Below are 12,350 nucleotides of genomic sequence, written 5' to 3' on the forward strand. Positions count from 1 at the left end.
CCAAAGTCCTCATAAAAGAGATTCCTTTTAATCTAAATTTTGGAATAGAGGTCATGGTTACAGTTAAGGATTGGCTTGCTTAGCTTTTAAGTTGAGTTAAACACCAAAAGAGGAATAAAAAAGCTTTAAGGGCGAAGTTGGACTTGATCAAAAAGCAAAGAAACATTACTCTAACAAGGATAGTAGTCTATCATCAAAGGGTCTTTAATTATTATTATAATAAGAAGGTTCGATGAAAAAACATTAATAAGGGTGACTTACTATTTTAAAAAAATGAAAGCTTTGATAATTGATGACCAAGTAGGAAAATTGGCCCTGAACTAGAATGGCCTTTACATAGTGAAAAAAATTGTTTAACCTAAGACTTATAAGTTGCAAGACTTAAATGAAAATCCTATCCTAAAAACATAGACCAAAGTAATTATTTGATCTACTTGTATTACTTAAGCCCGAAATAAATGAAGCTTTGTCTCAAGTACATTACACTATTTTTACTTATATGAATTCTAAAGTAATAGTATATTTTTTGAAATGTTTATAGTCTAAACTAATTGACCATATTTCATAAAGTTCCTTAAACTAATATCTACCTCAAACTTGATTAATTTACTATATTTAGTTTTCATGATTATGATGTTTAAGCTAAGTGTATGAGAATATTTACTTATGAATTATAAATGCTAAATTAAAAATTCATAAATAAAAATATTGAACTCAGATATGGGAAAAACATGATATTTTCATTAATTTGTCGATGTGTACAAGTAAAAAAAAATAAAAAAAAATACATTAAATCCCCTTATCGAGCTGTACCTCTATAGCAAATGCCTCAGGTTTACTGACCTACGTTTTTTCTTGGAACATTCCTTTTTGTTCCCTTCTGCTTGATCCTGATAGCAATAGCCACCATGGCTTCAAATCTTATATCCTCTTCTTTTTAGCCTTTTTCTTCAATCATGACCTGTTGGGTTTGAAGATTATTTATGCTGATCATTGATAAATCAAGATCAACATAAATGCACTTTACCTCATTCAAAGATAAATTAAAAAAGCCAAACACCTGGTTTCAAGCAAACTCGATTAATATATTGTAAAACTCATTAGACTCAAAAAAGTTCTTAATCACTTGTTGTTTAGCCTTTTTAGAAGCTTGAAAGTCACTCTTGAAGCACTCTACCTTGGCTAAGGCCTTGTTCAGCTTCAGGTTAGACTTTTACTTAGAAACTGTTATGGATTTCTAGATTAACATGTCCTCAAGCCTCTAGTTCAAGTCTTCAGCCTTCTTATCAAGCTTAATGTTTATCTTTGCATACTTGATGTTAAAAACCTTGAGCTTTTTGACAGCCTTAATGAGAGAGTTAAGTTCTCAGGCATAGTTTTCCACATCTTGCTCGGTTTTTGAAAAATGAGCAAGAGTTAGGTATGAGAACAACACGTTTTATCCTAAATTTTAAAAGATAGAGTGTAGGAGCTAATCAGAAACTACATATATAAAAGTCGAGCTTACAGATAATAACTCCCCATGATTACTTTTAAACTGCACTTAAGGATTAATGAGAAACATTTTTTTGGACATGATGGCCCTGGTAATCTTTTTCACCAATTCAAGGTCTTCATAAGTGTTCTCCGTGGAGTTGAACTCTATAGTGGTAGAAACCCTATAAAAAAAATGGCTAAAGCTCAATAGCTTGGTTAGCAACTGAAGACTCCATCCTTAATCTTTTTTGGGACTTTTAAGCCATAGCTTTCTGCTTAAGCTTTTGCATTATAACGAGACTTTTGCCTCTTACTTGATCGGGCTAAAGAGGTGGTGGATCGAAGGTCTTCACTCCTTATGGGGACCACCAAGTTGGGAAAGTGTTTTACCCTTTCATTTTCCCTCAAAGAGCTTAAATTTATCTGGTTGTATCAAAAGCTGTAGCTCTTTGACCAGCCTTGTCTACCATTAAAACAAAAGCCAAATTAAGAATTAGAAAATATTGATGTAATATAAAAAAAAATCACTCTGAAGATTTAGTAAAGAACTTACCCCAACAATTAACCTCTTTGATAACATTGAGGGAGCTAAATCACTCACATCTATTACTAATTTCTCCTTTTAAGAAAGTCATTTATTATGTCTTGGTTCTGTGCTTGTTGTTAGTTTGAGGGCCTGTCTTAGCCTCCTTGAGCAAGCTCAACCCATTATTTTTTTCCACACCCCATTAACTTTCTTGATACAGAGAAAAATGACTTTTTATGTTTTTATTAAGCTCAAAAAATTAGCAAAATTTCTTTTTGAGAGTCGAGCTATGATATAGAACTAATTCTTATCATGAGGATGCTTCTTAGCCAAAAAACTTTTTTTTAAAAAGGGGACAGTTTGAAAAAAACCTAATTCTTTGTAAAGAATTACGAAGCCTACTATATATCTAAAAGAATTGAGGGTGAGTTGAGTAATGGTTAAATTGTAAGCTAAAAGAAGTTTAATGATAAAAAAATTAAAGAAAACCTAAGGCTAACCATAATAGAATTTGAACACACCTACATCTTATCAGACTTTAATGGGTTGGCAATCCTATCTTCAAACATCGACATTATTACTCTGTACCCTTTAGAAGAAAAATTAAATTTGAATTTTACAATAGAGATGTGTTGAATGGAATAAAAATTATGGTAGTCTTTAAGATTAGTTCGAGATTAGGGTAATTTTAAGATTAGTTTAGCTCTTTAAGCTCATCATCACATTTTTTAGGTTAAGCCTAAGGAATTAGGAATGCAAAAGGAAACAAGAGAGTTGTCATCATCATCGAAACCTTCTACTCCCTCTTTATTTTCACCTTCTTCCTCATTTTGGCTAGACCATTTAGCTTGCTTAGATCTCTAAGCTTGGTCAACTCTAGAAGCCTTATCGCTAATTTACTTGACCTTTAGAGTCTGAGAAGGTTTTTGAGCTTGAGATGGAGTAGGGACCTTTACGACGTCAGAAGAAGATGAAGATGATGCAAAAGCAGAAGACTCGTTAGACTCAGACATCAACCTAAAACTAAAATTTGAGCTCAGACTATTAGATGGTTTGGTAGATGGTTAGGTAAAAGTGTATGGTAATGAAGCCAAAAATAAGAAGGAAAGTCAGATGGAGGGATCGAACTTACCATACTTATGGGAATATAAAGGTTTTGAAGGTTATAATTTACTTTTTACAAACATTAGGTTTAGTCAATAGGTAGTTTGGCTATTATCTTTTTCTGTAATAATATAAGGGATCTTGTCATTCAAAAAAATCCTATCTTAGCCAAGCTGGCCCTCTATAACTTTTATAACAAAGTTAGACAAACTTAAATCAGATGACATAATGAGAGAAAAAAGATGTGCCAAAGTTGTTTAAGCATAAAGAGGTTGGACAAAGAAAAGTTTGGACAAAAAAAATTAAGAAACTAAAGATTGATGAATGTAGGTCAACAATAGAGCAAAAGAGTGTTGAAAAGTGAAGAATTGAGGCCTTAAGGGCCTTATATGGCCATGTCTTAGATTCGATAGATGTAACTGATTGAGCCACATCATTATACTGATACTGAGGATGACTTTTCAACTTTTCAGTCCAAAGTCAAAGAATCGCCTAAATTTTTACTTTTCGCATAAAATTTTCTCTCATCAATAAATGCATATTCAAATGAATCTATAAAAAGTCCATCCAAAATCCACACGTGTCACATTGGTCATATTGTACAAATGTTAAACTGGTCATGGTATATAAACATTACTTCGGACATACTACGTATATATTACCAATGTCATGTTAGCCATATGTGTAATGTCACGTCGAGCAGATTGTACATACACCTTAAGTGTTATGTCAATCATTTCATACAAGCATCATGTCACTCACCTTAGTAGGATGCCAACATTAACTCATCCATGTTGACACAATCGTAAAGATTAGCCCTACAAATCATGGTTGGGATAATCATAAAAGTAGTTCCTCCATTGGTACAATGGGAACTCTAAAAAAAATCCACAATCAACTTGTGGCTTGGTTTTAACAACAACAAATTTACCAATCCTATGTTTCATTAGTCTAGCACCTTAAAATATTTGATGAGAAAACATAATGTTAAGGGCATTTTATGGTCCAGAGGGTAAAATAAACATTTTGCCCTAAAGTGTGTCATCAACAAAATAGAGGTAGTTTGGTCATTTCGACCCAAGCTGACTTGTTGAGTTGACTTAAAATCTTGGTACACATTAGCTTGATCACCTTAACTTGCCACCTAAAGGCATATCACAATGCTGGCTTGTCACCTCTCAATTAGATTGTTAACTATCATATCAAGTCAGGCAAACAACGTTAGTTTTAGCCCCGTCGCTTAGAGCTTGGACCACTAGGCCTAACATTCTCATCCTACTAGTATAAATAGCACCTCACCCTCGAGTACTATTCATTCAATTTTCATATATCTACTCCCAAGTTTTCTCTCTTTCCCTCTCTTCTCCAGTATTGACTTAATCGTTGGAGTATAAACGCTGAAAACACCTTCAATCTTTACTATTAATTGACTTTCCACCTTGAGATTTCAGATTCTTGCCTTTATTTAAACAACTTAGCACCAACAGGTTTCCTGTTTTTTCACGAACGTGATTCATCGAGACTAAAAGAATGCTTCACGATGAGAGTACGAAACAGATCACAGGTCAAACATATTAGTACCCAACGTCTCTCTCCTTAAAAGATAAAAACTTCTTAGCTAGCTAGGGCATGTTTCATGTGCTATAATGTTGAACAAATTAACTCCCTATTGGATGGGAAACTTAGTGTTGATAATAATGAATGGTGGAAATATAGTCTAATGAATGCCTATGACAAAGATGGAGACATCTTAGTTTCACCGTGCTAAACCCCATTTTCAATTTTGCCCACCCTGTGTTCCGATTGCTAGAGTCAAACACCAAGAATCAATGCATTGAAAAAAGAAGAAAAGATGGAAACGATGAGAAGACACGAAGGGCCCAGCTACTCATTTGTGCCTCTCACGATGAGTGGTGGGTTAAGTTTCATTTGTTTCACATTTAATGCATCTATCCGAGATTTCTAAGGTCAAAAACATTTGGGCATGCTTGAGCAAGAGCCCCTTGGAGATATGTTGGTGAAATTTTATTATAATGATCTGCTATACCAGTCAAACACTGATTCAAGTTTCTATAAATTTTCATATTTTTTGAGCTTGAGGCTTAGCTTAATGATTCATCCTTTTCTAGGTAATGGATTCTCATAAGAATGATATTCGATTTTTAGCATTTGCAAATTCTCTCTTCAATTCCACCCATCTCTTTTAAGTGATGAATTCTCATAAAACTGATATTGCAAATTCTCTTTCTCCAATTCGCCTTATATCTTAGCCTTCCTTGTACTAAAAAATTTTCATATTTTTCATGAGAATTCTACTTGTAAATCAATTGCATGTAATCATATTTTTTGAGGAAATTAGTTTCGTTATTATTATTTTTTTTTGGAATTCATTTCTTCTGTTCTCCCCGAAAATTAATGATGCATCACTTGTAGTTAAAAATATCATGTATATTATCTACTTAATTAATTATGGATTTTTCTTTTTTGCACTTGTAATTAACAATATCATGCGTATAAATTACTTGGTCGCTAATTTATATCTCAGCTATTACCTAGTTCATCGGATTTAACACATAAGAAAAGAGTCTAGTAATGCACTAAGTAATTTGTGTCACGGCCGGATAAATATATTTATGATTAGTTCAATATAATAGCTTTTTTAGTTAAACTGTGTAATTATTTTGAAAAACTATGATTTGCCATGCTATAATTAATACGTATGCGTGTCAAGGATTATCAATTACTCCCTCCGCCCATATGGTTAGTCTACAGTTGATTTTTATAGAATTAAAGAAAAATATGTTTGACTATGCTGTATATAACTTTAAATTTTGACTATGGTGTATATAACATTAAATTTTTAATTTTGTTCCATAATTTTTAATGATAAAAAATAAAAAATCATAAAAAATAATTTTGAAATATAAAAGGTAAAAGATTTAAGTTTTTTAAAAAAAGAATATAGTTTTGGAACATCTAAAACGAAAAAAGTTGATAAAGAAATGGAAAGGAAGGAATAAAATCTATTAATCAAAAACATATAAAACATATTATAAGTGAATAGAATTTAAAATTTAATTTAATTGATTCATAAGCATTTAATAAATTTAAAATTCGAATCTTAATATTTAATTAATGTTTATAGGTATAATTTTTCTTTCTAAGTAGGGATATTAATACTTTAAAATATCAATAGCCATATCTTTTGATTCACAGCATAAAATTTCATAAAATTAAGAATGAAAATAAGTCCTTCCTCAACTTAAATATAATGGTAGTTTTCTTTAAAGTAAATATTCAAAAGAGAGTTACAAACTTAAATATTTTGATATTGAAACTTTAAAAACATTCATTCTAATAACTGTTTTATGTAATATATAATATTGTAGTTATCAAATAGTGAGTAATTAATTACTATAGCCCAAGTTATATTGTTTTAATCAAACTAGTTATGTACCCATTTTCCGTTAGTATTTCAAATTACATTTGTTCCACTAGTCAAAACGAATCTGGTACATGAACAATAAGCTGGAAACTAAACATTAATATTAAACCTTGCGACTGATTTTGAACTTTCTTTGAAGCATTCTTACATACGGAAACTTTTATGATGAAAGCCTGGCGATGCATTAACATTTCTATAATTCAATGTTTCAGGCAAGGTAGTTAATTAGTAGTTAGGATTAAGGGTCAGATGATTAGTCAAATAATTAAATGTAACTAAGATTAGATAGTATGTTAGTAAAGTTAAAACTGGTAATCTTGAGTTTTGAAATTCTTGTCTTCCTGTTTTGAAAAAAATAACGTAAGAAAAATTCATGGAATAAAAACGATGGAAACAAAAAGATGAACAGGGAAACGTCAAGAAGTAGTGAATTAAAGTTTGGAAATGACGAGTGGCGCGGTGACAGTGAGACCACCCCAGTGGAACCATGAGCATCACAATGAATAGAGTCGATGCCCATCAAATCAGATTGATCTACTGGGCTCTAGGTTTTCCACGTGACAATGGTGCCATGATTGTGACCAACAACAGTACCCAGAAGGACGGAGCTTTCATACCCAGGAAATTCTTGTTTTCTCCTAACACCCCGCACCGAGTATCGGATCAGTTTAATTATCATCATTTAATGAGATATTATTCGTTCAAACTCTTTTTAATTTTATAAAACAATAAAATGATATAAGTTTTTATATTTTAAAATTAATTTTAATACATAATTAATATAAAATTTATGATTCTTCTCTAAAAGAACGATTTTTTTTTTACTCTAACAAATGTCTTATCATTTTTGGATACATCGATAGTATCCTTAAAATTAAGTAAAATTTTACTTTAAACAGCAATCATTTTTAATGATATATCGTTAATATCTTTAAAATTAATTTTAATATTACTTATTATAAATCAAGATTTAATTTTTAAATTCATATAATTTTAAAATTTAAATATTAATTCATCTAATATCTCATATCAATTTAATTATCACTATTTATATTTTTATAAAATATTATTTATTGTAATCTCTTTAATTTTATAATTTTATCTTATAAATTTTTATATCATTAAGGTTAATTTTAATAGATAATCGATATAAAATTTACGACTCCGAAATCGTGACACTGCTACCTAGCTATTGCTTTCTGCTGTATGTCTTCTCTTTCTCTATTTTTCCAGTCCCCGAGTACCTCTTTTGTTACTTTTATTCGCTTTGATAACAATTGAACTCCCTTGCGCTCGAACAAAAAGTTAAGAAAGAGTAGAAAGAAATTGTCTTGGATCAAGGACTATATCATGTCTTCCTCTTCTTCATTTTCTCTCATTACCTTCGGCCAAAACGCCTCACCAACGCTGCAACAAAGGCTCCAACTCATCATCGTCCAAAGCAGGCCTAAATGGTGGGTATACTCAATTTTCTGGCAAGCATCCAGGGATGCTCATGGCCAACTTGTTTTATCATGGGGTGATGGATATTTTCGGGGAACCAGGGACTTTACAGGAAAATCCAGCAATAAGCTAAGCCAACCCAAATTCGTGTCCAATTTTGAGAGAAAAAGGTGGGGCAAAGAGGTGCAAGCTCTTTTCAGTGAAGAGATGGACATGGACAGAATGGTGGATGGCGATGTCACTGACTACGAGTGGTTTTACACCGTATCAATTACCCGATCCTTCGCTATAGGAGATGGCATTCTTGGGAAGGCTTTCGGGTCAGGCTCCTATATTTGGTTGAGTGGAGATCAGGAACTCCAATTGTACGATTGTGAGCGAGTTAGAGAAGCTCGAATGCGAGGAATTCAGACATTAGTCTGTCTTTCGACTTCCTTTGGGGTAGTTGAATTGGGATCTTCTGAAATGATCAAAGAAGACTGGGCCATGGTGCAACTTGCAAAATCAATTTTTGGTTCTGATATCAACAGTCTGGGTTCAAAGCAACCTGGCCAAGAATCTCAGGTCCAAATTTCAACCCAAAGTGTTCCTTTTCTTGATTTCGGAATGGTTTCAGGTGATCAAAAGGAGTGGATTCTTGAAGAGAAGCAACAAGGTGAGACCAAGAAAGATACTACCGGTTTAGGCCGCTGGTCATCAGACTCCGGTGCTGATTCTGACGGTAATTTTGCCTCTGCAGACACGGAGTGTAATGCCTGGTTGAAGAAGAGAGGGAGAAAGCCGGGTAGTGGAAAAGAATCCCCTTTAAACCACGTGGAAGCAGAGAGGCAACGCCGTGAGAGACTGAATCATCGATTCTATGCACTTCGATCTGTGGTTCCTAATGTGTCCAAGATGGACAAAGCATCTTTGCTTTCAGATACAGTAGCCTACATCAAGGAGCTCAAATCTAAGATTGATGAACTGCAGACAAAACTCCAAGCACAATCGCAAAGATCCAAGTCTTATGCGATCAATGTTTTTGACAATCAAATTAGTACAACATCTTCATTTGACAATACAAGGCCATTCTCTAATTACGGGCCAAAGACAATGGCAGTTTGTGTCAAGATTATTGGATCCGACGCCATGATTCGGGTTCAATGTCCTGATGTCAATTATCCGGCTGCAAGATTGATGGATGCTCTTAGAGACCTAGAGCTTCATATACACCATGCCAGCGTATCACACGTGAACGAGCTGGTGCTTCAAGATGTTGTTGTCAGAGTTCCTACGGGATTTATAAGCGAGGAGGTGCTGAGGACCGCTATCCTTCAGAGATGCAGATTGAACTAGCAAGCTCTCCAGTGAGGATATCAAGCAGTCCTTTGTTTTTCTTTCTTTGTATGGATTATCATGAAGCCACATATATTTAACATTACTACTTGTTCTCTTCTTTTCGTTCTTTCTTGTCCTTTTTTCGCTTCTAAGTGAAAGCATATTCTTCTTGGCTTTGTTTACTTTTTTATGATCAATATTCTTCTTGTTCAAATGTGTATGAGCTAGTTAATTCACCTTTCCAACATGTTCCAGGAGTGCGCACCAAGTGATGAAGCAATTGATATATGTTCTTAGTATTTCGTAGTGCAATTATTATATGCTTGGGAGTCCCTAGGCTCCCTCATGGTGAGAGATAAGCTTCATTACGGGAATTGGCACAAGCTAATCTGCTTTAAAAACTTCATTTTCCTGGCCTAACTAGCTAACTATATGCATGTTTGAATATGTTTGAATAATTAAAACATAAAATATTAGTACTTTTGTTGATCACACTTAAAGCACACATATATAGCAGAATAGATCAATTACCTGGCCAGTACGTACGGCCTTTTAGGCATCATGACACAATCCTTGAGTACTGAAATCAGCCTTAAATTCATAGCGAAAACTTATCCCTAAAACAATTCTGAAACCTGATCTTAATCTTTTTATTTTGGTATATATATATATGATATAAGTTCTTTTGGAGATTGCTGTCAGAGAAATGAGATATAAAGATGAAGGCAACAGTCTACAGACTTAGGGTTTGAGATAGGAAACAAGAATTGATATCTTTATGATATAAAAGGGATCAAGTTTTAGGAAACTTACTATATAGGTAGTTGTCTTTGAGTGCTTGCTCCTATCTGAATTGAGTGATTATATATGTACTTGGCTTTGCACTTCATTATGAACATTTTAGGAAGCATTCCATTTATCTCCAAACATAACTAGAAATACTCACATATAATCACTCATTGAATTAGTTTTGCGCTGCAACTATTCGGATCGAAAGGAAGGAATTGCAAAAAATCACCAAAACATCGAGAGAAAAAAAAAATTATATTATATGAAAGAAAGATGTTAAAGAGTGAGTGAATGACTATCAACAGTGTTATATAAAAAATTTTTGCAATTAATGCATTAATTATTTGTTCTCAAATTTATTAGAAACACATTGAAAACATTTTTTTAAAGTTAAATTTTTACTTAACCTTAACAAGTACTTATAACTTATAAGCATGTGTTAACCAAATCCAATATAAAATAAGTTTATAAATGAAGGTGATACTGCAATATATATTCCACTTAGATGTATAGAAAATATATTTGGTTAAAATTGGTAAGATGTTAAATACAGGTATTAAACTAAACGGATAATGGTGATAATTTTCAAATAACACATTAGTGTTTCCATTGTTTGTGCAGGCTTTTGTCATGTCAATTTGTTCCTTGGCTGAGATTGTTGTTTGAAATTGCACTGGTCTGATCATGTATGGAATAAGATTCTTTTACTTATAGGAATGAAGTATACTTGTGTTGGGTACATTAGTGAGAGAATTTTATGTCAGATTATTCTCTTTCCCACGAGATTTTTTGTGGTGCAGTGGTAAACGTTACAAAAAATGACAGCAGAAGTGAAAGTCGGCAGTTGCATAATGTAACATCTGTTAAAGGTACTACTATATAACTTGCATGCATTTCTAGGTTTGCGGTCTATATATTCATCATACAGATTTTAATTTCCAATTGTTAAATTTTGTTTCTTTCTTGTGTGTTTACTCTATCTCACAGGAGAAAATCTGTCTCCAAAGTTGAAGACTTGAAGTTCTCCTCGTCATGTATAAATGTCCTCTCAATGAAAAGCTATTGTCACATATCTCATGATTTTATGGTACAACATCTCATAAACATTATTTTAGTTCCATTTTTTACCGGCAAATTTTGTTTTCATTTTATTTGAAAATTTTTTATTGAAAAAAATGTCTTTACGTAAACATGATTTATGGGACAGGAGGAATACTAAATTATTATTTATCCCATAAAAAATTATTATAATAGTACTAGTTTTTTTTTCTTGAAAGGAACAACTTGTCTCATAAAGTAAACCATACCTATGCAAGCTATGATAACCACATTCAGTCTGAAACATATCAAGCAAAGAATTTCTGGACTTGACATTTTCTATGAAACTGGTTGAATATTCTTTTCCACCTGTTTAATTATGAGATTAAGTTCCGTTTTGGTTTTTTAACCCTCTTGGTTCAATATGGGCCTATTCGACCCATTTCTTGCCAAGACTCATTTGTCAATTGAAAATGTCTGTAATTTATATAATGGGCCTTTGTCTTTTCAATTGGGGATATGAGAGAAAACTAGGCCCATTTTGAGGACTTGCTTTATTATCAATTCTTTCATCTAATAATAGTGACACATCCAAATCCAATTAGATTAATATTACTCAATTTATGATTTTTTTTTTTAGAATTACTCAATTTATGATTTGGAAAAACCAAGGTAATTATTTTTCGCTTAGACCTAAACTTCAGACGTAAACCTAAAGATAGTGATTAATATTGGTAGGGGCTTTTCAAAAAAAAAAAAAATCGCAGGGATATGAATTGCTAATCCAAGTTTCACACAACTATGCATGATCACACCATCAGTTAAAAAAGATTCTACTTTCTTATATTGTGTTATTGTGCTACAAAATAATAGATAGGAAGGAATGAGTGTTGGATGAGTCGGTAAAAATTGAATATTTAATTTATAAAGTGTAGATTCGATTTTCTTTACAAACAATCCTTTTTTATTAGAGATAGATTTGTAAATTCAATCTAAGTTATTATTAAAATTTGCAACATACATTAATCTTGAAATGAGATGATTCCCCTCACTTAAATTCAAAAAAAAAAAATGGAAGGAAATACATCCCCATTTTACAGCATTTTGAATAGATGTATTTCTTTGGTGAAAAATTATATATATAAACCCATTTAATTACTTTTGTTATATGATTCCCATTTTCTACCATAAAACCAAACTGATCATTATTCA

The 12,350-nt window shown here is 32.4% G+C and overlaps 1 protein-coding gene across 1 annotated transcript; it reads left to right on the top strand.

Annotated features, from left to right (window-relative positions):
* Positions 1-7,792: 7,792 nt before the first annotated feature.
* On the top strand, positions 7,793-9,806 carry LOC111290819 (transcription factor MYC2-like). The gene has a single exon (XM_022882302.2). The coding sequence runs from the start codon at positions 7,902-7,904 to the stop codon at positions 9,327-9,329; it is 1,428 nt and encodes a 475-aa protein (XP_022738037.2). The 5' UTR covers positions 7,793-7,901; the 3' UTR covers positions 9,330-9,806.
* The last annotated feature ends 2,544 nt before the right edge of the window (positions 9,807-12,350 follow it).

The sequence above is a fragment of the Durio zibethinus genome, chromosome 11 (genome assembly GCF_047325235.1).
Source record: "Durio zibethinus cultivar Kanyao isolate XHJ-2024 chromosome 11, ASM4732523v1, whole genome shotgun sequence".
NCBI classification, from domain to species: domain Eukaryota; kingdom Viridiplantae; phylum Streptophyta; class Magnoliopsida; order Malvales; family Malvaceae; genus Durio; species Durio zibethinus.